The following is a 27,769-nucleotide window of genomic DNA, read 5'->3' on the forward strand; positions in this document are numbered from 1 at the left end:
CCTATTAATCATATCATCTATTAGTGACAGCAGGAACATGGCTTAATGGTTGGAACCACAGCTACCACTGAGATAGTCATGGTTATTCTCAATGAAAGTAGGGTTAAGTGGGTGAAGTTGGTGCTTTCACAGATCTTGGTAAAGCCATAAAAAGGGATATTTCTTATATATTCATAAAATTTGCTTGTTCATACCATCATGTACAAGGAGTACAAGTGTGAATTCTTTTCCTGTCTACTGCTTCTACAGAAAGCCAACAGACAACTTGCTAACCTGTAGACCAAGGGTAAGCCTATCTACAAGAACACCAGATATTCCATTCCAACGTTCTTATTTTCCCTTGCACTTTGTTAAACTAAATATTAATGGGTGTGGGTGAAACTACATTTGCAACCTAAGTCTAACTCCACATAACACTACACTTCGTAGCATACAATTACATAAATATACCCATTTTCCAGTCTTTGTGGAACTCTATTACAGCCCAAGCCAGGTCTGTTCATCCTAGCCCCATGATGCCTCATCAGTGCTGCTCTTCAGCTCTGTCACAGACCTCCTCAACCATATGACCATTCCATCCTATCCTATCCTTGGCCCATCCCTGTCCCTAGGGCCCTGTCTGGCCATCCTGAGCTGTGTCTGATTGTGTTTTCGTGTCTGTTCCTGTTTCACAGCACATGGTGTACCCTGCTACCTTTAAAGAAAACAGATATCAGAATAGATCCACGTCTCTGTAGCCACAACTTAATATTATTTAATACTTTTTCCCAATGCATGCCTTTCTAATGGTCAGAACATCATTATTTCCAGTGCATACCTTGTCTTTTATGTCTAGAAATAATGGTACTAGGCCAGGCTTACATGCAGCAACACTTCCAGCCATACTGGTACTTCAGTGGAGGTTCACCAAGGTGGCTGAGTGGTCTGTACAGCCATAGCTTTCCCTAGCATATATTTCAGGTATCCTGCTTAACATATTGTGAGGCACTTATTGCAAGCCCAGGAAACAGAAGCCCCAAAATATTCCATTTATTTGTAAAAATACTTTTTTTTAATTGCAACATAAAATGCAAGCAGGAAAAAGAGTCCAGAGGACAGAGGGGTTTTTTTCCTCTCTCACACATAAACACAGCTTACATGCAGAATTAATAGAAGCCAAGGGCTGTCCAGCCCTGAGGAAAAGGGCTGCAGGAATTCTCAGTCTGGCTACAGCGGCTCTGAACTGCTGTGTTTGCCCTCAGCTCCTTCTAGGATTGGGTTATAAGGGCCTTCTCCATCTGAAATGGCTGATGTTGTATGGTGAGGAGGGCAGGGTGCTATCCTGCTATGCCATACTGGTACTCTAAGAAATTACTCTTTTGGGTCATGAGAGCTCTAGTTTGAAGTTTTCCCAGCAAGAAACAGAAGGTCAGAATATGGGAATGAAAAAGAATAAGTGATAATATAAGATGAAAATGAACTGGAGCAGAACAAGTGCTGTATTCTCTATGTGATCAATATGGGCAGGGAGGGTGCTCTTCTCATGGAAGGAACTCTGTCCCTCAGTCCAAGACAAGGATTTGGCCATATTTTAAATTCAGATCATTCTTTCTCTTTTACTTTATTAATGCTTTAACATAACAAATTTCAAACCCAAAAAGGTTAAAAGCTAAATCCAAACTTCTCACTTCAAAAACTGGCATATCATTGCATGTCAAGAGGTGTGAATCTGTTTTACAGAAATTACTTGAAATAGGAATTACAGAATGCTAACCTTCTCCTTGAAAATGGTTCAGCTTGAAGAAATGGGCATTTTCTGCCAAAGGAACTTTAATGACACATTTAATACCATCTCAACCATATGCTAGATTTCCAGGATTAAGGTTGCAACTCAGTGACCAAATTGTGCCAGAAAACAAGGTGTCATTTTTCTTTCATGCCTTCAGTTAACAAATTTTCAACTATTATGTTTTACTGCGAAGATAAGTGCTAAACTTTATCTTTTGCTGACAAAATTAATGTTATCACAGAAGTAAAACATTTCAAAAATGAATCATAGTAAAAAATGGGACTGCTGCTAAAATAGTCATTTGATTTAAAATTTATGTGCCATTGATATATTTTCTTTTCTTTATAAAGCAAATCTTTAGTGTCACAGGGAGGTTTTGATCCCAGCAATGGAAACAATAAAAACAATTGTGAAATCATTCTCAAAACCGATGGGATTTGTTTAACTTTGGAAAAACACAGACATATGTTTCACTGGTAAATACTATCATGGAATAAATTCATGTACAACCTATAAAGTAAAAAATGTTAATGTGCACAGAACATGATTCAAAATACTTATATGATGCTTGACAGTCTTTAAGTTTTGTTGACCTGATGTTAACTAAATGAGAGTGAAATTCCATGGAACTGTTGACTGAGATCTGAGTTTTCTAGGTCAGGGTTGCTGGTGTCTTGCTAAGTCAGCAGATTTGCCAGCAGAGCCATTGAATCAGTGACACTGGTTGCAAAGAACTTCGTTCATCTAACAGAGTTAAGATGGCCCTTGGAAAGAGCTAAGGGTGCAATTTAGAGCAGACATGGATGCTACACTGAGCAAGAAGAAATCACTGAGTTAGCAAACTGGTTTAAACTAGCTCTTCAGCCCAAAAAATATGTTAAGTCATTTAGGGACAAAGGAATAATTGCAACAAGGATGTTCAATTGCTTCAATACTAATTGACACACATTGCATACATATTGACTAATGAAATAGAAAAAGCAGTCAGAGATGGGTGACTCCAGAGGTCGGTTTGTTTATGACTGAAATATTTCTTGTTGTCAAAGGCTTTTGTGGGAACGAAGATTCATTTAGACTTTGGGGATATTTCTTTTTTTGCCAAACTGTGGGGCTGTTATTAATTTCCAGTAACCCACATTCTGGGAAGCAGTTTCTTTTCTCTGTATTTCTTAACCGTGCTTCATTACAATTTAATAAGGACATTTACTCTCAATTAAGCAAATCGTCCAAGCAGTTGCTTACTCCCTGTTGCAATGAATCGGTTTTGTCAAATGCGGGTTTAATTGCCTGTGAAGTCTCTTGCTGAACCAGGGTCTCTGCATGTGTGTCTGTCCATCCAAACCTTTTCTTTGCTTCTGGCATGCTAACATATGTGGTGTTCAGGGTATCCATGCCTTTAATTCCACTTACTGCTTTGATCTTGGTGCCTTGCAGAACATCAGCTGTAATTAAATAATTTACCCATGATGGTCGAACTCAGCAATGCTGCTAATATTGACAACTATTAACCAGCGAGTAAGCCCATGCAAAGGAGTGATTCTGGCATTGTGGCTTTGCAAACTGGGACAAGGCCTTGTATGAAGTGCTACATGTTTTAAAAAATATGCCTCTGCAATGAGCCTCCTCACCAGGATCAGCTGCTGTGCAAGCACCGAGCCAGAAAATGCGCTCAGATACACCTCACCTCGACTCACCCAGTGGCCACCAGCACCATGGCAAGTCCGATTCAGACACCAACAACAAATGCTTGGGTTTATCCCTCTTACTTCAGAACTCACCTTGCAAGGTGTAAATCAAAAGCTGCTGAATTATCAGCTTCCCCAAGAATCATGAAAGTCCCACACCATTACCTTATGAAGAACAGCATGAATGTGATCATAGCAACTGCACTAAACTAAAACTCAGAACAGCAGAGATTCCTGTAGATCCTCCATCATGTCTACACAAGCCACCAAGAAGCAATGCAGTGTCTTACCTGCTTTTTCCTTACATAGCTTCTGAAATGGCCCCTGTAAGAAAAAAAATCACTTTTGTTAACAGTTACACTTTTTTTTATTTCAAATAAGTTTCACATTTCAGGATGACAATGTAGATCATTCTTAAACATTATCTCCACCTTGCACAAAGTATAAACTCGAGAACTCATAAAAATAATAATGGAGAATATTAGTTTTGCTAGCTAATGACAACCTGGTGCCCATTCCAGTGCCTAAACCAGGTTTATTGTTTTGCAGGGAGGAACATTCTCCAGCACAAGCAAGGTATGTGCTGCAAGGATAAATAAGGTCCAGCACAGGTCATTCTGCCTCAAGGATGTGGCTGTGCTGTTTGATTCCTATTTCTTATCTCTCTGCATTGGGTCTGCTATGCTAACTGAAAGTAGCACCATTAACGCCATACTTGGATGCACTTCTTGGTCCATTACTTAATACTAGGAAAAGCACAGCTAGACTATAGTTGTTTCCCCTTCTGCAAGGCAATCTCATTGCAAAACAACCTTTTCCTGTATCTGAAGGTCTGCCCGAGCAGCAGCTGATGTTAGCATGTCTTTAGTCAGCAGGGACCAAGTGAGGTGGTCACTTCTAGACGGGAAAATGATGAGTGCTTGAGTTCAGATCAGACTTTGTTAATGGCAATTTGTAGCATGGCTGTAACTCCAAACTGAAGCCAGCTCTGGCTCCTGCACACTGCTGCATGCTTGCTTAGTCTGAACAGATCTGTATAGATTTCATCCAGCCATGCTCAAAGACTAGAGACTAGGATACCAGCTATTACATAATCAAACTTCTTAGGATGCTGTACAAAAAGGATGCAAATTGTTGCTGGAGTAATCCCAAATAGCAACAGAGAGCTGCCAACTGAAATTGATTTACGGAAATAATAATGATAATGCATGATTTAACTGACTGCATAACAAAATATATTTATTGGAGGACTAGCATCCCATCTGAGCGACATGGCACCATCTAATCAAATACATAGAAACCATGGACCAAGAGAGTACAGTTCATGCCAAAAGGCTGTTGCAGCACCTGCTGCTATGAACAATAAAGAAATCATTTGCTTACAACTCCAGCTGTAGCAGTTCTGCAAGTGGAAGCGTCAATCAGAAGCCAAAGGCAAATACACTGCTGATATAAACATGTTTTATTTGCTGAAGTGCAGAGAAACCAGAAATTTGTTTCTCCTCTCTCAGCAGTCCTGTGTTTCAGTGGGGTCATCCCACATTCACCTACACGATTGAAGGACTTTGAGAAGCATGACTCTGCAGTGGCACCACCCTTTGCTTTATGATCAGAGCAAGATGAGTTAGTCTTATGAAGCAGGCACGTCTACCCTCAGCACCAGTGCAGCTAGTTCAAGGCACCACTTGCAATTAAGTGACACTCTGAATGTGCATCTATACTGCTAAATAAAAGTTGGCCATTGATGGAGCTAAAGTACTGTACCTGGGTTTGTCCACCTGACTTAGCAATTCTGACCTTGCTATGAACTGCTCTGAAGAGCTCTGGAAAGTGTGCCTGTAGTATCAGGAGACAAGGAGACACCCAGTGCCCTCGCCCACATCTGTACTGCTCCATAAAGATAGCCTCTGAGTGCTCAGTATTAAATTTATGGGTCCTCTGCAGGTGAGGAGGATGCCCAGAGAATTTGCCAGAAATCATTACCTGAGTCTGAACCTCATACAGCAAGGTAAAAAAAAGCTATCTCTTTTCAACAGATATCTAAAACCAGGGGCACCTTTACCTGTGTGAGCAATCCTATTAAAGCCACCTTTTGCTTACAGAGCCATGTACGGGAAGAAGGGTATTTGGGGCACAGAGCAAAGGAGGGAAGAAAGTGAATATAGCGAATTTATAAAGAACCTGAAAGATTATCCTGAAAGGCATTTTCTGTGTAAAAAAATAATTCATTTCTTGGATTAAGTGGAGCTGAAGGTAGAAGCAAATCACCAGCATTATAAACTCAACAAGCAATATAAACACATGCATAAAAAAATGGTTTCTCTGATGTATAAATAATCTTTCATAGTTGTAAGTGATCAGAGCATGGAACTCATCAAACAACTGGATTAAATGATTTAATAATGTCTTAGTAAGCTTATTGTCACATAAAAGCTTTTTTTCTGACACAGAAGAGGAATATTAAATGGTTGACTTGAACAACTTCAAAACAAATTTAATTTGCAACAGCACAGGGATTCTGCAATGTCAGTGAATCCTATAATACATCATTAAAAAAAAAAGAATTAAAAGACTGTTTTGTACCTAAGTCTTTTGCCTCCATTTTCCTCCTATCAGTTATTAGCTGTTTTATGCTCTGATTTCAAGTATGTCTAAATCTGACGCAGATATTTCAGAGTACCAGTCAAACCAATAATTCACCTTCAGGAAACGTGTTTGTGCTAGTTTGAAGCAGGGTAGAATGTTTTGGTGAGAAGAACTAGATCATAGGCTGTGAAAGGAAAACAGTGGTGATGTCTGCTCCCCTCAGAGTCTTGCTGAAGAAGAAAGGAAAACATTAGCTAACACTCTTGCCATTTTGTCTCACTCTGCTTTGGGCTTCTGACTGAGCTGCAGCTCCCTAACCTCACCTTCCACTCACCTTTGCTTCTTAACCTCTTGGCTGAACCTCTGTTTTTCTTTAGGGCTGGGGTAAGGTTGAGAGGGGCAGGGGGAAGCTGCAAGGGTGGTTGAGAGCCCCTCCTGGGGACTAAGGTTTCTGGGAGGGGAGTTGTGTTTCTGTATTACCTTTTACCTTTGTATATTTCTGTCTATAACTGCATATACTGTAAATATCTGCTTGTATATTGTGCTAGCTGTAAATAAATAGCTTCATTTATATTCCCCGAGCTGGCTGAGTCTAGTCTGGGTGATTTCTAAAGTGTGGGGGGCGGGGTACACCCAAACCACCACAGTGTTGGTTTGAGCTGGAACAGCTCTGCACAGGAAGAATTTAACCCAAAGGAGTAAATAAATGCACTCTCACAGAATGGGATGTAAAATGGAAATACTCTTTACCAAAATGAACAAAACGCTGAACGTACCAAGGTAGACACACACACACACACACACACACACACATATATATATGTACACACACCTTCAGAATCAGCCCTGGCTTAGCACCCCCAGGCCTCCGTAAGCCTCAACAGGCCTCGACCAGCCAAGCCTCTTCCCCTCACACCAGGCCTCAGTAGAGCTCAGTGCTCCCCCAGAGCAGGCCCAGTGAGCCTCAGATCAGGCCTCGCTGCACAGCTAGGGAATAGCTGGCAGCCAAACCCACTCCTTCACAAACCAAAAGTAACAGCAACTGCCCGCTCGGAGCAGAGAGCGCAGAGAGAGAGCGAGGCAGACTGGAGAGTCTGCCCTTTGTATAGCGAGATACAAGAGCCACAGAGCACCATAGCCTCTGCCTGCCCCTCTGGGACCTGTTAGTCCCCTGTAGGACTCTGTCGTCCTCTGGATGAAATTATCTCTATGGTTATATGAAGAGAGAAGGGAAGGGGAGGGGAGGGGAGGGGAGGGGAGGGGAGGGGAGGGGAGGGGAGGGGAGGGGAGGGGAGGGGGGAGGGGAGGGGAGGGGAGGGAAGGGGAGGGGAGGGGAGGGAAGGGAAGGGAAGGGAAGGGAAGGGAAGGGAAGGGAAGGGAAGGGAAGGGAAGGGAAGGGAAGGGAAGGGAAGGGAAGGGAAGGGAAGGGAAGGGAAGGGAAGGGAAGGGAAGGGAAGGGAAGGGAAGGGAAGGGAAGGGAAGGGAAGGGAAGGGAAGGGAAGGGAAGGGAAGGGAAGGGAAGGGAAGGGAAGGGAAGGGAAGGGAAGGGAAGGGAAGGGAAGGGAAGGGAAGGGAAGGGAAGGGAAGGGAAGGGAAGGGAAGGGAAGGGAAGGGAAGGGAAGGGAAGGGAAGGGAAGGGAAGGGAAGGGAAGGGAAGGGAAGGGAAGGGAAGGGAAGGGAAGGGAAGGGAAGGGAAGGGAAGGGAAGGGAAGGGAAGGGGAGCAAAGGTAATTAGCGTATCTGTTCAGTATACAAGTAATTCCTCTGTTTAATGAAAGCCAGAAGATTTATTCACCATAGATATGGTATCGAAGATATCACTGCAATCAAATAAACTGTGGCACTTTGACAGGACTGCTTGACATCTGCTGTTAATAAAAAAGGATTTGGATTCTGCAGGCTCACGTTCTGTCTGCAGTGAGCAACCTGCAGCACCACTCTGAAACACAACACTTCCTCCAGGTTAAAACAGGAGACATTTTAAAGACTTTCAACTGGTTGACTGGTAACAGAAGGAAAGCACTCAGAGCTGGAAAAGGTCCTCTGATGTATAAAGACTGAAAATCCTGCTGGTTCTTTGTTCTTGCTATTTAATAATCTGCTGAGCTTTAATTAAAGCAACATGTAGACAGATCTAAAGGAGGAAATCAGCAATCCACATGCAAAATCTAATCATCTGATTAACAGGTTTATTAGATCCCCTCAGAAAGATGTTGACTGAAGGAAAAAAGATCCTAGCTACTACTTCAAAATAATCATAGAATCAAACAGGTTGGAAGAGACCTCCAAGCTCATCCAGTCCAACCTAGCACCCAGCCCTATCCAGTCAACTAGACCATGGCACTAAGTGCCTCATCCAGTCTTTTCTTGAACACCTCCAGGGACGGTGCCTCCACCACCTCCCTGGGCAGCCCATTCCAATGGGAAATCACTCTCTCTGGGAACAACTTCCTCCTAACATCCAGCCTAGACCTACCCCGGCACAACTTGAGACTGTGTCCCCTTGTTCTATTGCTGGTTGCCTGGGAGAAGAGGCCACCCCCCACCTGGCTACAATGCCCCTTCAGGTAGTTGTAGACAGCAATGAGGTCACCCCTGAGCCTCCTCTTCTCCAGGCTAAACAGGCCCAGCTCCCTCAGCCTCTCCTCATGGGGTTTGTGCTCCAGGCCCCTCACCAGCTTTGTTGCCCTTCTCTGGACACCTTCCAGCACCTCAACATCTCTCTTGAATTGAGGGGCCCAGAACTGGACACAGGACTCAAGGTGTGGCCTGACCAGTGTTGAGTACAGGGGAAGAATAACCTCCCTTGTCCTACTGGCCACACTGTTCCTAATGCAGGCCAGGATGCCACTGGCTCTCTTGGCCACCTGGGCATGCTGCTGGCTCACATTCAGCCTACTATCCACCAGTACCCCCAGGTCCCTTTCCTCCTGGCTGCTCTCCAGCCACTCTGTCCCCAGACTGTAGCGCTGCTTGGGGTTGTTGTGGCCAAAGTACAGAATCCTGCACTTAGCCTTGTTAAATCTCATCCCATTGGCCTCTGCCCACCCAGACTAAAAAGAGAGATAATATTAGGACACTCAGGAATGACAGACCTAATTTGAAGTTGCCCAGACCCAGCAATAAGACCTTCAGTCTGGATTGCACTTGGAAGTTCCCTGGGGAGCATTAGTCAGTTAAGAATAATGGCAATATTGAAGTTCTCTTGTAGAAAGCACTGCTGAGACTGCTGTGTCAGAAATCCAATTCCTCTTGGCACTAGTCTGTGGTACAGGCTTTCAACTTCTGCTGGCTTTAGGTGCTTATGTGGTATCTTCAAAGGCTGACAACAGGGCTCATATTTTTTTCTTTAAGATACAACCACTTTGGAGGTGTTCTTAGAGACTCTGTTTAATATACAACCTTAGGGTTACTAGAAAAGTCACTTGGGGCACAGCAGATTTATCTTCTTGGTTGGATGGGATTCTGCCTCATACCTGCTGCATTGTAACACATTGACCTCTTTGCCAGGTAGGAGGAAGGAGAAATTCTCCATTTTTCCCATTGAAGCTGAGCTAGTATGCTGTAAAACATTCATGATCGATTGGGCCAGAAAAAGAGAGCAAACAGCTCCTCGCTCTGCAGTCCAGCAAGTCCACTTGCTCATTCACAAGAAGCCAGCATGTCAAGGGAATTGATTGTGCCACTCTGCTCTTAGGAGACCCCAGCTGCAGGACTGTGTTCAGCTCTGGGACACCCAATGTAAGAAAGACAAGGATCTGCTAGGGTGGGTCCAGAGGAGAGGTTGAGAGAATTGAGGTTGTTCTTGAGAAAAGGCGGCTCTGGGGAGACCTTATTGTAGCCTTCCAATACTTCAAAGGGGCCTATGGGACAGATGGAGAGGGAGTGTTTATCAGGGAGTGTAGTGATAGGACAAGGGATAATGGTTTTAAACTGGAAGAGGGTAAATTTAGATATTAGGGAAAAAAAGCATACGCTGAGGGTGGTGAGACACTGGAACAGATTGCCCAGGAAAGTTATGGATGCCCCCTTGTGCTAGTTTGAAGCAAGCTGGAATGTTTTGGTAAAAGAACTAGATAACAGGCAGTGAAATGAAAACAATTGATGTCAACTTCTCTCACAGTCACGCTGAGAACTCTGGGAAGAAGAAGTAACCTTTCTCCATTTTGTTTTTTCACTCTTGCTTTTGCCTTAGACCGAGACACATCTTTCTAACATCACTGCTTTCTAACCCTGCTCCCTAACCTCTTGGCCGCACCTCTCTTCTTCCTGAGAACTGGGGTAAGGTTGAGAGGGCCGGGGGGGAGGTGTTGGGGTGGTTTGAGAGCCCCTCCTGGGGACTCAGGTTTCTGGGAAGGGAGTTGTGCTTTTGTATTGTTTATCCTTTGTATATTTCTGTATATAATTGTATATAACTGTATATATTGTAAATAGCTGCTTGTAAATTCTGCTAGCTGTAAATAAATTGCTTCATCTTAATCCCAGGGTCCATCTGAGTTAGCTGGGGCAAATTCAAAAGTGTGGGGGGGCGGGGTAACCCCCAAACCATCACACCCCTCCCTCGAAGTGTTCAAGGACACTTGAGAAACCTGATCTAGTGCAAGGTGTCCCTGCCCATGTCCCATGCCAAGTCCTCTTCCAACTCAAACCATTCTGTGATTTTATTCTACTCTATCAAGTAGGGACTCTTAAATATTACCAATGTTTCTATGTTGTTTTCATCATAGTACTTTAAAGTACTGCAAGACATTAAGAAATGCCCACAGCACTGATGAAGGCAATCTTGTTCCTCACATAAATGTTAGCTTAGGTGGAGGCATTTATTAGTAAAGTGGATAGAAGACCCTTGATGAGCCCAAGTCTAGAGTACTTTAATGAGCCCTTCATCATCCACACTGTGTAACTGCTGGGTTATCCTTTGCTCTGTTATCAACAGTTCAAATTAACTCACTACAGATTGTCCAGATGGATATGGGTGGTAAGTGGTGTCCCCTCGATAGCCTGTATTTGGCCCAGTGCTGCTCAGTATCTTCATCAGTGCAAGATTGAGTGCACCCCTGGCAAATCTGCAGCTGAGTGGTGCAGCTGGTAAGACTGAAGGATGAGATGCCATCCAGAGGGACCCAGACAGGCGAGAGAGGTCTCTGTGTTGAGAAGAACCTCTTTATTGCTGTCTATGCCATATAATACATGCAGGTATGCTTAGATACATCACTTTAGGGAAACAAAATGTTGCTGTGGTTTGCAACTGACCCATAAAGCCAACAGAACACTGAGAGCAATAAGAAGCTGTAAGATGGAAACTGCAATTATTGAGGATTTTTTTCACATTTTGTTACCAGTTAAAACTTTAACTGGCAACTTTTCAACAAAGAAAGCAAATTATCAAGTAGAAAAAGAAAATTATTGACATTGTTTAAAGGGTTTGTTTTGATAGATTTGGAAGAAAAAAAAAACTTTTTGTGTTTGAAATATATTTACTATAAAATGTAGCTAATCATATTACATTAGATATGGAATTCACAAAAGTATTTTTACCTGGTCTTGGCTTGTGATCTTGAACCAGCCAAGGAAACTTTTACAAATTTTAAGGAACATTCTGCAAACTGACAAAACATTTCACAGAACAGAAAAACTATTTCTGCCATTATCTCTACTTTGACTCATGAAAAGAGAAGCCAAAGGTGTCAGAAAGTCAGATAATTCTTCAACTTCAAAGATTTTATTATACTTGTGATTTTGGATGCCATTGGAATTAATTTAGAAACGAGCTCTGGTCAGTTAAAATGATAATTTTTTTTCAGAAATAACAAGCCAGGGCATGGCCTCAGCATCCAAACCATCTGGTCCCATCTAGCAAGAAGTGAGGTACCTGCTCCTGCCTTTCACTAACACAAACTCTCCATAGCACTTTCCACTCATGTGCAGTTAAATAGTCTTTAATACTAGTTGATATTTGAAAAACTAATTAAACTAACCTGACAGTTTGGTACTGTGTTCTGGCACAGTCAAGCGCATAGCAAGTACAGGCAATCTTGACCACTTAACCAAGGAACTTTTGAGGAACGTATATCCAAGTTTGGTCTATATAGGGTCCTGAATGTTCATTTTATTGCACTCTGTTTGTGATCATTTCCTTACAGGACACAGTTTTGCCAAGCCTTATCAAATCTGGTTCTGATAAAAAAATTTAAAACGTCCTTTTTGTGATGCTTTTACCTTTGGCAAGTCCCAGGAGCAATTAGTCATTCTGAACTCCCAACTGCAGCAGGACTAATGCCAACTTGCTTAGAACTGTGCAAACATCAATTAATGTTCAGTCTTGTGTTAAGAAAACTAGTTATGCTTCTGTATAAGCAGAGACATGAATAGAAACTGGAGATAATGTAGTTGTCACAATTGATGTGTGGGGGTCAGGTGGAAATGTGATGGGGTGGAGGTGGGAGAAAAAAAAAGACAAAAAGAGCAATGACTGCCAAACGGCAATAGACAAAAGCAAGAAGTGAGAGCAGTCCTTGTTTTTTACAATACAGTGAGTCACACATTGCTATCATTTTTACACTCAAGTAGGAAGAAGTGCTATATCTATTTTAAAGATAAAATGAAGTGGGAAAGGTACAAGAGGTCACACAACAACAAAGAGAGGCATGAAAGCCAGGGACTCTGCTATCCTGCTATGGGAAATGAGTGACTTCTAAAGCAAACAGCAGTTAGTAGTAATCCATGGCAGAACATGAAAAACCAAGCTTTGTGAGCTCTGGATAGAGATGTGGTGTTATTTTAGCTTGGCCCAGAGTATAGTACGTAGCTGGGAATGAACTTCAGATTGCCACTGGCAGTAGTTTGTTTCTGCTATCAAGTGTCCACAGAAATATATCATGATGACTAGACTCCAAGTGGAGAACAGGCCAATAAAATTAATCACTGTAATATAACCCCAACTAAAAATGCACTTTCCCTAGTAAACTATGTGTTAGCAATCATTTAAAATCTTCATCAACATTAAATGCTTTTTGAGGAAAAACAAAAGGGTTTTGTTTAATGATTAGCTTTCAGTAAAAAGCAGGTATAAGTAAAGAATAAAATACTTTGTTCAGAATAGATACTTGAAAAGTACAGAAAGAAAGTGTAGCAGATGCATCCTTCCTGAGAATACATGTGGGAAAATGTTTGGGTAGCAACTCTGCCTCTTCTAGTGTCCCAGAAAAGGCTGATACCCATAGGAGAAGCAGAGATGCTGAATGGTTTGTATCTTGTAATTACTTCATCGGCTTTCATCTTTATATGGCATTTTGGTATCAGAATTTTGCTGTAAATCCTTTTCAGGCAATTTTCTTCAATTGCCTGTATGGTTTTGTCTTTCCCATGCCTTCTTTTGTCATGCAAACGACATGCTTTCCCTGCGGGAGGTTTCACCGGTCTCCTAAGAAAGGACATAATGTCTTTCAGTATCACTGGCACCAGGTAAGACGATACCATCTACCTCATCGCCTCCACAACAAACTCAAGTAAGACATTTCAGAAAAGACCACTCCATTGCAAATTCTTTTGCAGCCTACAAGAAAACAAAAACTAAACTATATCAACTTCAGTTGTTTATTTTCAAAGTTAACTCTTCGACCTGTATCAGTAAAGGACAATGCATTGTAAAGTTGCTGGTTTTGTAGAAACGTCTGCCTTTGCAGAGAGGTTCACTGTCTCCTCTCTTGTCCTCTGAATTGCTCCTGGGCATTTGCTAACCAGCAAGTAAACATCTATTCAACTTCAAAGCTCTGTGCTGCCAGTCATTCGCCTTACGTGCTGAGATTATAGAGAACAGCATGCCCACGGTGACAAAAGTAGGGTGAGTTTATGCTGCATTAGGAGTTGATAACCCCCTTTATGTACATAGGAGCTAAGAACATGAAGGCAAAGGACCAACAAAGGGCGTGCAGCAAAGCACCAACACATATGTATGGTTTGAAAGTATTTAAACTAGGCATGTTTGGGTTAAGCGTACCCAATTATTTTTGTAAGTTAACTGTGGGTTTGGGTCACATTTGACTCAATTTATTCCAGATAGACAGCAACTAGAAGCCCCCACTACTACACACACATAATGCAAGGACCATCATCACCTCTTCCTCAAGTAAATACGTACATGTTTATGTCTTTCGATTCACCCACCCTTTTCATTTTTACCCTTCAAACGTGACTGAGGCAGGATTTTGTGTGCCCATATACTGAAGGTTGTGCTGGCTTAATCTGTAACCTTCAGGAAGTCAGTGTAGCCCTGACTGAAGAGAGGAATGGATTGTGCTAGTCATGCTTTAGCTAGTCATGAGTGTCTCCACTCCTACACTGACATTTGGATTACTGCTGTCCAGATCAAACCCTTAATCAGTTTGGTCTCTAACTTCTGTATCACTATTAATACTCATGTCCAAACCATAACTGAAACCCAGATGTAAAAGATATTAGAGTATCCACAATCAATTATTAAAAAAATAATTAGAATGTATAATTTCTTGTGATAAGGATACCATAACATGTGTGTACAAAAAAAAATTTAACATTTTTACTTTTCTGCATCATGCCATGCTTAAACTTACAGACAAAGATCATAATGAGATGCTTGCTTGCATGCATCCATCTCTTGCAACAGAAGAGAGAAGAAATTTGTTAGGGACTGGCTCAAACTCTCTCCCTCCCACTCATTTATTCTCACACACACACATTCCTGCACAGCCTACAGCAGCTTCAAACGCATTTAAATATGTGTATTACTGACTCAAGCTATTTTAAAACTATAATAAAATAACTATACTCCCACAGAGGCATTTTAAAATTGGCATGTATTATTTCTCAGCTGTCATGGACAGCCAAAACAAATATATTCACAGAATTATCTCCATACCTTATGCTCCTGTATGATGAACTCACTTTATGCTTCTCTGCAATGCAGACAAACATTTCATTTCTCTCTCTCATATTTTTTTTCCTTTGTAGCTAAGCACTATGACCTTCCTAAAAATATTCAAGGATCCTTTGGGGAAAGCTCGACCGTCTTCTCACAGCATTACTGTTCTCAGTAGCACAGTATGATCTCTGAATTGAATTTAAGATTAAAGAGTTCTAAAAAGAAGGGTATTATGCAAGTTTCAGGCAATTAAAAAAAAAAAAGAAATATTTCATAGCATTGCTTAACACTGATGACAGAATTTGTTGCATAATTTTTGTACTGCTCACATGTGTATCACAGACAAGTAAATGCTAACAGAATTAATGATGATTTTTCTATCACCTTGCATATCTTGTTGCCCTTAATCATTGTAAGAAAAAGATCATCTTTCTCTGTTTTCTGTGTTATAATTCAAGTCAATGGCCACAACCCGAAATTTACTTTTACAGATAGATTTAAAGTGCTGGTTCATCTTTTGAGTAGCACTGATTTGACAAAACCTACCATTGCTTCACCTGGTTTTAAATTAAAGTAGGTCTAATTTATCCTAACTGAAAGTCATCTCCAACAAGAATGATTTTTTTAAGTGAAAATTACTGCTGTCAACTCTGAAACAACAGTACAGGATGCACCTACTGGTCCACACCTATCCTCTGTACAGCTTTACTTGATCAGCCATAATGACTAAAAATAACACTAACTCACAAGACAGCATCTCAACTCAGGAAGCAACTATTGCTACCCTGTTCTTAACAGTATTTTCCAGTTGGTCTATTCTGATGTTCCAGGAAGAATTAGAATGTGAAGCATTTGAAAAGGGCCTTTCAGTGTGTGAACCTACTAAATTAATGCAAAAAAGGAATCCAGATTCCTATGTCCTCTGGTCAGGCTTCTGGACAATAGTCAAAATGCCCATCTGTAAACTTTGGAGATACCCACTGCTGGAAAAGTGGATGCTGAGATGCCTCTCTACCTTTACAACTTGAATTTTGCTTCAGCATGTATATTGGATTAGTAATTGTTTTGTTATATTACTGGAGTAGGACAGTGCTAGTGACTGTCCCAAAGGACAGTGCTAGTGACTGTCCCAAAGTTTCATGGCTGTGAGGTAACCAGCTGCCCACTCCCTGGGGACCTCCATACTGTACAAAGAACAACATTTGTCAGCAGCACCTGGACACATGGATAGGGCAGAAGCTGCAGGATGTTCCACTAGAAGCTCCATCTGAATAATCAGATTTGCTGATGAGCAGTTTGTATGCAACCAAGGTAAGACAGACACAGTTCTGTAGACAATCATGTGAAATAATCATATGTGAGTGCTTAAACTGCCTGAGCATTAGTATACTTAGATGGTAGATGGTGGAGAAAAACATCGAATCATGTTTCCCTTTGCCACTTAAGCCAAGAAAGTGGAAGAAGTTCTACCAAGAATAAGGTAGCTCTCAAGAGAATGATAAAAATAATGAGATTATAAAAAATAACCAAATAAAGAGTAAAAATGTAACACATCCAGTTTGATGTTATGAGACTTAAATGTGTTTCCAAGAAAAGGCCTGGAGGACAGCTCTGCTAGCAAAAGTGGCGGACAACAAAAGCATTAGCAGGGGATTATCGGAGCAGATTTTAGTGGACTAGATTCTCAGCTGTGGTAGGTCCTAGGCAGATTCCCTACAAGACTAAGAAGATGGAGCAATCATTTTGTACTTCATAGGGTAATGACATGACATGAAGATGCTACCTTACAAGTATCCTGCTTCCTGCACTTCAGTTTGCAGTAATATGTCCATGATGCAGAATCAATAGGACAGGACCATTAAATAATTATCAGTAGCTGTGTAGCCAGAGAAGCATGTAGCTTCATGCAGCTGAGTTGGCTGCTTGATAGCTAACAGAATGTCTCAAGACTGGGGTCTAGGTCTTGACTTAATCTAGGCCCTACCACACTTAGGAGAGCTTGAAGGACACCATCAGATACGGAGTACCTCACTATGAGCCGCTTGAGCTCTCTGTGAGTTAATTGCAGAATGTCTGGAATTTTGATCTGCTTATTATGTAAGTTCAAATGTTTTATCCCTTACAGCATTAGCTGTGGCTTAATGACCACTTGCATTTTCATATACAGGGATCTCCAGTACTTTCAGGTTTTCTTTCAAAACTGTCACTAAAAATACCTATTAATGTTTTACTGCTGCTGAAAACAAGAAACATTAAATTAAAACATTAATTTAAATAGTTAAGTGTTTTTGCTAAACCAAAGACAACAGCACAAAACAGATGTACTTCATGACAGCATATTTTAGCACATCAAGTATAACAGCCATCCACTGTGGCAAGCCTCCTTATCATGAATCTTTAATCAATAAAGAATGAGGATAGGTAATTCTGGGCCAATGATTTAAGAAGAGAGGACCTGAGTAAGGCATTTGACTCTGTCCCACATGACATCCTGGTCACCAAACTGGAAAAAGACAGACATGATAGGTGGAGCACTGCTGGATAAGGAATTGGCTGGATGACTGCATGCAGAGAGTGGTGACCAATGTCACAATGTTCACCCAGAGACCAGTGACAAGTGGCGTCTCTCAGGGGTCAGTGCTGGGACCAGTGCTGTTTAAGGTCTTTGTCAGTGACATGGACACAGGAATCGAGTGCACCCTCAGCAAGTTTGCAGATGACCCCAAGCTGTGTGGCACAGTCAACTTGCTGGAGGACAGGGATGCCATCCAGACCTGGGACCTGGACAGGCTGGAGAGGTGGGCCCAGTCCAGTCTCATGACATTCAACAAGGCCAAGTGTAAGGTCCTGCATCTGGGTCGGCCCAATCCCAAGCACAACTCCAGGCTGGGTGGCAAATAGCTGCAGAGCAGCCCTGAGGAAGAAAACCTGGGGGTCTGGGTTGATGAAAAGCTCAACGTGAGTTGGCAGTGTGCACATGCAGCCCAGACAGCAACTGTGTCCTGGGCTGCATCAACAGAAGTGTGGAGAGCAGGGCAAGGGAGGGGATTCTCCCCCTTTACTCTGCTCTCATCAGACCCCACCTGGAGTATTGTGCGCAGTTCTGGAGCCCCCAACACAAGAAGGACATTGAACTGTTAGAGCAAGTCCAGAGGAGGGCCATGAAGATGATCAGAGGGCTGGAGCAACTTTTCTATGAGGACAGGCTACGAGAGTTGAGGCTCTTCAGCCTGGAGAAGAGAAGGCTTCGAGGAGACCTTGTAGTAGCCTTCCAGTATCTGAAGGGGGCCTGCAGGAAGGCTGGGGAGGCACTATTTACAAGGTCTTGTAATGAGAGGACAAAGAGTAATGGGTTTAAACTGGCAGAGGGGAGAATCAAACTACATGTTAGGAAAGAGTTCTTTCCATTGAGGGTGGACACTGTAACAGGTTGCCCAGGGAGGCTATGGATGCTCCCTCCCTGGAGGTGTTCAAGGCCAGGTTGGATGAGGCCTTGAGCAAGCTGTTGTAGTGGGAGGTGTCCCTGCCTATGGTGGGGGGTTGGAAATGGATGATCTTTGAGGTCCCTTTCAACCTAAACCATTCTATGATTCTATAACCTGGCTGACCTGGTTTAGTGTGTATGTCCCTGCTTACTGCATGAGGGCCAGACTAGATGACCTCTAGAGGTCCCTTCCAGCCCAGACTGCTCTAGGATTATATAATAAAACTTACCTATAAATTAATCTGACTGTGAGTTTAAGGAATTATCATTATTTCCCTGATTTGTTATTATTTCAGAATCTTAGTATCCCTTTAGTATGAATCCAGAGCTATGCAAGCCCAATCAAGCAGGAAGTATTAGGTGAAATTAATGTCATGATACAGTACCTGGAGCTCCTCTGATCTTCATGCTAAGCATTCTTAAGGCTCATTACAAACAGCCTGATTTGTTTCTGTATTTTCTCTACTACCTATTGCAATATTCACCTTCACTCTAAGCTAGGTCTAATATAATTAAAATCTAATCTCAGGCAAGCCTATAAGCTTATTCTTGACTAAGCAAGAACACTGATTTTGGTAAATTACCTGCCAAATGATAATTCTAGGATTACTTTATCTTAAGCAGTCTGGAGAAAAGTAAAAGAGACCTAAATTACCTTCTACACAAGGGTTGTTCCATATTTGATACCAGAATGCATTCACCTCTCATCTCTAAAAGTCTTAAAAGTTTTTGATCCTGTATTTTGATTTTGCAGTGCACTACCTGCCACCTTCTTGACAATCACACTTTTTGAGTACCTGTTGAGAGCTGTTTTCATATGAGCTGAAAACACCAATCCAGGACAACAACATGAGAATTTAGCATCTTACTCACTGGTGCAGTGCTGCAGTATTTTATAACTTGCACTAAAAAACACTGCACATTCTGGATGCACCCAGAAACAAGATCACTTTTTAATAATGGGAATACACGGTGCATGAAGAACCAGGTGAAAAGCCATACATACGTACAGGACAAAAAAATGATCCTTGCACCAAAGGCCTTACAGCCTAGTTGAGATTTGTATTCTAGATGCCACATCGAAGATGGTATCTGACATGCAACTGTGAAGGGAACAGCCATTGTTCAGTTATGTGCTTGTTCTCAAAAGTGTAATCCAGGCTTGGACCTCAAATGGATGGTGAATAAAACATGTAGGAAGTCATGTGAGCTATGGAGAGGATGAGTAGCTCTGAAACCCCCAGAGTTCTGTGTTCCGCATCAGTCAGCTGTGATTTTTTATACCAGCATAGAGGCTGTATGAATGGTTCTCAAGAACAGTTGGCTTTCACAACTAGAGGATGCTCAGGTAACTACTACAGATTATTACAATTTCTGAACTAGTGCCAGTAGGTAATGCATGCAAAAAGAGAGATGGTCCTTCCCCCCCAGTAGTTCTAATGATGCTTGCAATTACAGTCTGAAACCTGCCATTTTGCGTACACGAGGAAACATGTACATACAGGTGATTTCAGTGTGCCACTAACTTTCCAAGCTACTCTGTTTCACCAACCACTCTAGATCATAAAGCACAAGATTATGGAAAAAAAAAAAAAAGAAAAAAATGTTAATGAAGTCATAGAATCATAGAATCAAACAGGTTGGAAGAGACCTCCAAGCTCATCCAGTCCAACCTAGCACCCAGCCCTATCCAGTCAACTAGACCATGGCACTGAGTGCCTCATCCAGGCTTTTCTTCAAGACCTCCAGGGACGGTGCCTCCACCACCTCCCTGGGCAGCCCATTCCAATGGGAAATCACTCTCTCTGTGAATAACTTCTTCCTAATATCCAGCCTATACCTACCCTGGCACAACTTGAGACTGTGTCCCCTTGTTCTATTGCTGGTTACCTGGGAGAAGAGGCCACCCCCCACCTGGCTACAATGCCCCTTCAGGTAGTTGTAGACAGTTTATAAGATCACCCCTGAGCCTCCTCTTCTCCAGGCTAAACACCTCCAGCTCCCTCAACCTCTCCTCATAGGATTTGTGCTCCAGGCCCCTCACCAGCTTTGTTGCCCTTCTCTGGACACCTTCCAGCACCTCAACATCCCTCTTGAATTGAAGGGCCCAGAACTGGACACAGTACTCAAGGTGTGGTCTGACCAGTGCTGAGTACAGGGTCCTGGCAACTTTTCCATTCTCCTTTAAAAAAAACTGCACACACCCTCCCTTCCTCCCTTCCCTTCAGCAAATACCATTCGTGTTTAAGATTAGATTATTTTTCTTCTGATTCCTCTTTAGCTGCCGGAGAGTGACTCATTGTCAGATTGATTTTATTACAATTACAGACCTTGTTCTGCTGGTGTTACAAGTGAAAACTAGGAAATACAAAGGAAAAGGTCAACACAGAAAGACTCTACAAGCCAGCAGATGTTAAACAGTGCCACCACTGATTACTGTTGATTTCATCAACGTGTTTTCTAGTCTAGGATTTATTTATTTTTTTAACAATAATGCAACAGAAATTAGTTACACTTCTCAGACACCCTCTTGAAAGGCTGGGTTTGTTTCTGTGCCACACATTATCATTTTTAGATCTCAGATATAAGAGTTAAAAAACAAAAGTAATACTTTAATAAAAGGGATATTGCATACTTACTGTGATTATAATAATAAAGATCAGCTGTCCATGTGTTAATTGGAAAGGTTTATAAATTGGGTAACAGAAATAATTTAACATCAGCTGTTCTTCTAAGACATTGATAATCTGGGAATGTTTGTTTCAAAAGATACTTTCAATGTTAACTTTTTAATACTATTATTATGGAGTTATTATAATGTAACTGTGGTGTTAGAACAAGGCATACTGAACATACTGTGCGGTGTCTAAATAATAGATATAGTTTATGACTCTAATTTAAACACTTTGAAGATAAAAACACACTTAGAAAGAGTGAAAGTCTTTTCCTGAGAAGATCTATCTGGTGTTTGCCATTAAGTTATTGCTAGGAGTCAAGGAGAAAGGTCAAGTCCAAGGATCTTGCTTTGTCAGAAAGTTTATTTAGCATTAGTAATCAGGAGCATTAAACTTCTACTTTACTGTAATAATTGCAATTTAAAAAAAAAAGATGTCTTTTTCAGAGAGAAACTAATTAGAGAGTAGGTATTTAATTGCACTATCCTCATTGCTGCCTTTATCTAACAGCCTACATTATGCAGCTAAATATTTTACCCCTGAGAGTCTCCTCAATTTGTTCTGAGATGCTGACACAGTTGTAATAAAAAGCACAGCTACCTTAATGGTTTTGCAGGGGAAACAATTAGTAAACCTTACTGGTTTGGCATTTCAGAATCAATTAGCTATGCTGGAGAAGTTCTACAAACAACACTAATGCAGTAACACATGGCAGATGTTATTAAAGCCAGAGGAGAAATAAATATAATTGGAATTAACAAAACAGTTTAAGTTGTTAATGCTATGTATTGCTTATTTACTATGTTTCATTCTGGGGAGAAAAAAAAAAGAAAATCTAAAGCTCATCATTGTAGATAATAATATTTTCCCCTTTTTTATTTTGGAGAAGAAATGTTAGGTGTAACAACTAACATTGCTTCTGAGTGGTTAATGAATCAGATATAATTTTAAAGTGCAGGGAGGGACCTCTCCTGGTATCCTAAATTCTTTTACCCAAAGGGACATGCCTGTTGGAGAACATGACTGTCCTCAGCAACAGATACATCAGCTCCACAGAAGAGACTCAGTTCAAGAACAAAAGAGGATAAATAAAGATAAGGAGTCAAGAGAAAATTCAGAATTTTCATTGCAACATTTTTGTCATAAATAGTGGAAAATCAAAATAGTGTAAGGTACGGTAAAAAAAAAAACACAAACCAATGCTTGTGTGATTATTTTTTTTTAATATCTAACTGCAAATAAATGCTTTGATATCTCAAATCACCAAGATGTCACATTCTGGCACATGAAACAAAACAAACTTTGAGTTAGTCTAACAGTATGCTGCACAGGTGGGATCTTTTTATCTAGTAATAGGTGTCTACAACGCAAACACAGTTGAGACAGTTCTATATGGGGTTATCAGTTGCCTCACAAAATAAACTTCTGAATAAAGCACTCTCTAATCGTGCTTGTTTTGGCCTTTGGCTGGGATGTCCACTACAAGCAAGAAGTCAGAGAAATCAACACATGCATTTTGGACAAATAGAGTTTTCCACACAACTGTAGTTGTGCAGCATTTGCCTTGCCTAACTGAACAGTTCCACAAATGTCTGCTGTGGTACTGTGAGATCTCTCTGCAGTGCTGAAGTTTCGGGAAGGTACTTAATAAATGTAAAAAACCCAAAACCAACCAAATAAGTGTAAACCTCACATGAGGTGTGAATACTCTAAGAGACTATTTGAAAGTAAATGCTAATAGAAAAAGCTGCTGATGCCAAAGTGCTTTCTCTCGGTGACAAAAACACATTTGGTATCAAAGCTGCCTTCGAGGCCTAACTTGTTCAGAATGCTTTTGTTTCCAACAGGCTGAAAGTTAGAATTAGATTTATATAGCAGACTTAGCCCTTATATTTACTAAATGCTCAACAGGTGAACTACAGAGGGACTGAAAGATAAGATGTTGTGAAGTAAGAAGTGATAAGAGGTGATGCCTTATAACGCAAAATAATGATAAAGGCTGGTTCATGATACACATTCTATGTTGGTTGCAATGTATCACCTGCAAGGCACAGGCCCCTGCTACTCAGATATTATCCCCTTGAGACTGCCATCCTCACACATTATCCCTACTCCTTTCCACCCACCTAAGATTTGCTGTTGGAAAGACTCTTGTGGGCACCTCCATTGACTCTTCAATTGAAAAAAGCAGTGAGTTACTCAAGGTCTACTGTTAAAACCGTTTCAGCTAACCTAGCTGAAACGAGTTGCATCATAAATGAGCAGCTTAAAAGTGAGACCTAGAGAAATAGCAACTGGCCAGGTGGTGAATTGCAAGATATGGGAACACCTGCAGCTGGGTTAGCTACAGCAAAAAAAGGGTGTATTTCCTGAAGAAATAGAGTCCTGTGCCACTATGATACCTCAATGGCTTGCTGATGAGAAACTGTGGTACATACAGGGCAGAAATGAGAATAATAGAATTAGTGTGCAGTGTCACTCAGGACATTGTGTAAACAATGGTCATCTTCTACCAAAAGCAGAATCATCATGTGGAGAAGATTCACAGAGTTGTCAAAAAACATCAAAAGAAAGGGATGTTCAACTCATAGGAAGGACAATAACAGCAAGGGAGATACTGGAAAGCGCATAAACAATAAATGGTATCCCAAGGACTCAGTCTTAATTTGTAACTCTGAAACAAGGACATCCAAAACTATTATTTTCTAAAATGAGAACAGAAACCAGATTTCTGACAAAACAGGAGGAAGTGATGGCATACATTTCTACATGACGCTTTGAGAGCAAGAGCTTAGCAAAAGCCAAAAGAATTCAGCTTTTTGGATATCAGATATATCCAGCTTTGCTATTTCTACACATTTAAGAACTCAAGCAGAGGATGAGATCTATACCGTTAGCAGCATATTCCATGAAAGTCTACTCACCAAGCTATCTGAGTATTAATGCTCTTCTTGGAAATTCCTGTTTGCAGCCACTGAACAAAGACACTGTGGCTGTCATCCAAATGACAAGTCCAATAACTCCCAAAACGTCTAGCAAATATCCAAGAGTTAAATGTAACAGTAGAAGACACTTTAACATTCTAATTACGTTTTAAAGTAACAATTAACAGCCACAAGTGAAGTGCCTTCATTTTCTTTGCCTTCAATTAATTTCTTTACTTTCTGTAGTAGAAAACTCTAGATTATCTAAGTGGTGCAACACAATCCACTCAAACTAATTACAGTATAAATTTCTACTCAATTCATTTAACTAAGCATTAGTTGGAAACTTCTTGGGAAACTCTTACCAAAAGAGTGAAACCCTTCTTTTATATAAATCATTTGAAAGAATATAAGAAAGGGAAGAAATCCATTGAAATTTGTCTCTTAGAAAGCTGATGAATAAGCTAATCTGTTAGCCAGCAGCTCAATGTTCAATTGTTTCAAAATGGCATAGGAACAAATCACCAGAAGAACAGCATTGTTCTGAGCTATTTTCTTTTCTTAATTAGTCCTAATACTATTTTATAAAAGTATTATTCTCTTTTTTTTGTGTATCTTTGATCAGAATGCATAAATATGCAAAATATAGAAAATAAGCCCACAAATAACTCTGAAAGTTAAAGCTTGCACCTTTAATTGGAATTGCAGTTCTGAACAAACTACCAAATTTAGGTTTTCAGGATATAAATGGAGTATCTTAATTTTATTCATCAAAAACAATGGCACAGTGCACATACATACAAAACCCACCAGAAATAAGTGAAGGTCATAGGGCTAATCACTTTGGCTTATTTCCCTTTTCTGTACTCCCATCTGCCTATTTTCTCTGCTCTTTGTATATGAAAGGAACAACTTGAACGCAGTTAAGCCAAAGTTTGACCTACTTTTTGTTAATTTTAATGAATTTCCTTCTTTTCTGGCAAGATCTCTGTAATTTCTATGCCTTTTACTTAGCACAGTTTCTCTTTAAAGCAAACTAAATAATGCCATGTGTTTTGCTGCTGCTGCTGAGAAAACCTTTAACAGTACAGTATTGAATCATCACCAGGAATGGATCTTTGCATTCAGATGGCATTATATGCAGGATGGGTGTCTACACATTGAGAAACAGGTCACCTTAAGCCTACATGAAACTAGAATTAGCAAGGCTGCAGATCAAATTAATAGAAGCAGGAGAGCGTATTTCAAGAACACGATTAACTTGGAACATATTATTTCCACATAATTTCGTGCAAATAGGTTATCTTCATATTAATATGCAGTACTTTGCTCTGAATCACTGCCTTCCAGACCAGCACAGCCCACGTTACTTATTAATCAAAGACTGTGGAAAAGGAATTTTATCAGCAGTTGAGTACAATCGTTTGAGAGGAAAGAAAACAACCTTAAGTACAGAAATCAAATCAAATGCTACAAAAAGTGCTCTGTTCTGGTATCAGCCATGCCAGGTTTTGAAAAGGAATATTTAAAATTGCTCCAGAGGAATATTTAAAATTGCTCCAGGATGGAAATGGAGCCAAAACTGACTGCAGAAACAGACAAATCTGCCAACTCCTTATAACAAATCTCAAGACCTTGTAACACACCAATCTGCAAGCAAATTCCTGTAACTGCTCTCAGATTAGTTCAGGAGTGGCCATGACTCAAAGATCGCAACAGCTACCAACTCACAAGGGCTCTGAATGCTCAGATGATCAGTGAGGAACCCAATCTAGAAATGGAAATTGCGAGAGATCCTTTCTTCCACAAATTTACCTCCCCATCCCTGTTTAATTTTGTGGGGTAGCTAAGATAAACTAAAATCTAACAGAGCTTTAGTGAGGATTGAATACAGGACAAAGATTATGTAGGCAGACTTAACTGAAAGGGGAAATTAAAAGAACTGCTTTGAGAGTTATGGGCCGCATGTCTCAGCCCTGATGGAATTGCCTTTCCAGCCTCTTTCCATGCTTGGCAGATAAGATGCAGAGGGATACAGTTTGAGTGCAGCTGCCAACCTGAATTTTATGGGACAGTGCCAGGCTACCCTAATAATCACATTGACATCATCTTGCTTTACGTTTAGAAAGTCTCTAAGAAGCAGCAAGCTTGCAATGGAAGGTGGACAGATGAAAACCAAGGGAAGAGAGAGAGTGGAAGCAGAATGCAGAGTGAAAGCTGGTATCTCCTGTTGTTTTTCCTAGATTCAAAGCAAACTCAGGATGTCATCTTAGATTTTCCACCAGTTTCAGCTTGTCTGAGACAATTTAGCTCACCTGCTTACACCTTCAGAGTTCTCATGAATAATCTGATGGTAGCAAACTAAATAATTGGTGCTGGATACATTTTTCAAACACATAGCCTAGTGTCATTTCCGCCACCCCTGTGGAAAAGAAGAGCTCAGCAGATTCTTCAAAGTGCATTTCACTGCACAGCTACATTCATATTTTCTCCAAGCAGACAAGAATCAGGTTTCAGGATGGTTGTTGTAGTGGATTCTGAATCCCTTCAGAGAAAAAATGCATGAGAGCTCTGGATGAAAGGGAAGGAGAGGCCAGGAACTCCATCCCTCTTCCTCACTGATGACAGAAACAAAGACTTAGACTTTCCCTTTTTATAATTTTGAAAGAAATTTGTACTGCCCATTTGGGCAGTACAATACCAGATGAGGCAAAAGAGAACAGTCTGACTCCTCCAGAAGAAAGGAAGAGGGAAGAAAGGTAAAGAAACGGATTCTTCATCTTTCCAGTGCAGCTTCAAGGAGGTTAAGCTAGAGACTGTAAATAAATGTGATAAAGAAATGCAGGGGAAAGAAGTTTGTGTCAATGGTAGATCTATTAGCTTCGCAGACAGTTTTATCCAGAAGACAGAGAGTGTACGTCCTATACTAGAGAAAATTCATACGATAAACTAAATCCCACAGAGAAGTCCTGCAATTGCAGTCTTGCTTTAGGGAAGAAAAAGGAAGGATCAAACTATTATGCTATAGTGTGTCACACATCCAGGACAGCTGGCAAGGCAAATGTGAACGGGAAGGTTTTTACTCTTGGAAAGTACTACCTTCCACTCTCTTCAGAGCGATACAGTTTCATAGGGTATTAATCCTGTTCCAGACAGTATGATTTGGGAATTTGCTATTCTCTACTAGAGAAATGCTAATGAGCACAGCCTTTTATCCAAAACATCTAGATGTCTGGAGTTTTTGCCAATTTGCTTGTTTATTAAGAAATAAGATTGCTCCTCATGCTGAAGAGTCACAGCAGAAATTGGAGAGGCTACTGCAAAGGGGAACAAAGAGAAAATGTGAGTCACATTGGGCAGCATCTGTCATTACACATAGCAGAATCTGCACTTAAGCCAGTACTTAGTAAAGCAAATGAACAAACAGAAATGCAGACTTATCCATCACCATCACTGTATAGGTCAGAGCAAGCAGATGCAGCATATCAATTTGACCTGAGATGTCCCAAAAGACCTCATGAGTGCTTTTACAGAATGATTCCAGTAACTCTAGAAAGGCCCCAGGCTATTTGAACTGAAGGGCAGATAGATGACATTCTTCTCAGGTACAGAATGCACTGGTTTTTGCTGGAAATGTCACTAGGTATCAGAGGACAGAAAGAGTGGAATCAAGGCTGTCCTTTCCCTTCTTCCTGAGATTACAGCTGGGAGCTGGGGTGCAGGTCTGCAAACAGAAGCATCTTTGCGT

The 27,769-nt window shown here is 41.0% G+C and overlaps 1 protein-coding gene across 1 annotated transcript in view; it reads right to left on the minus strand.

The window, feature by feature from the left end:
* The window catches only part of STARD13 (StAR related lipid transfer domain containing 13), a 289,386-nt gene that overhangs the window by 185,611 nt on the left and 76,006 nt on the right, over positions 1–27,769 (minus strand). The window contains exon 4 of the mRNA XM_064172967.1: positions 3,744–3,777. Coding sequence (XP_064029037.1) covers positions 3,744–3,777 — 34 coding nt within the window. The remainder of the gene's footprint in view (positions 1–3,743; positions 3,778–27,769) is intronic.

The sequence above is a fragment of the Pogoniulus pusillus genome, chromosome 3, assembly GCF_015220805.1.
Source record: "Pogoniulus pusillus isolate bPogPus1 chromosome 3, bPogPus1.pri, whole genome shotgun sequence".
Classification (NCBI taxonomy): domain Eukaryota; kingdom Metazoa; phylum Chordata; class Aves; order Piciformes; family Lybiidae; genus Pogoniulus; species Pogoniulus pusillus.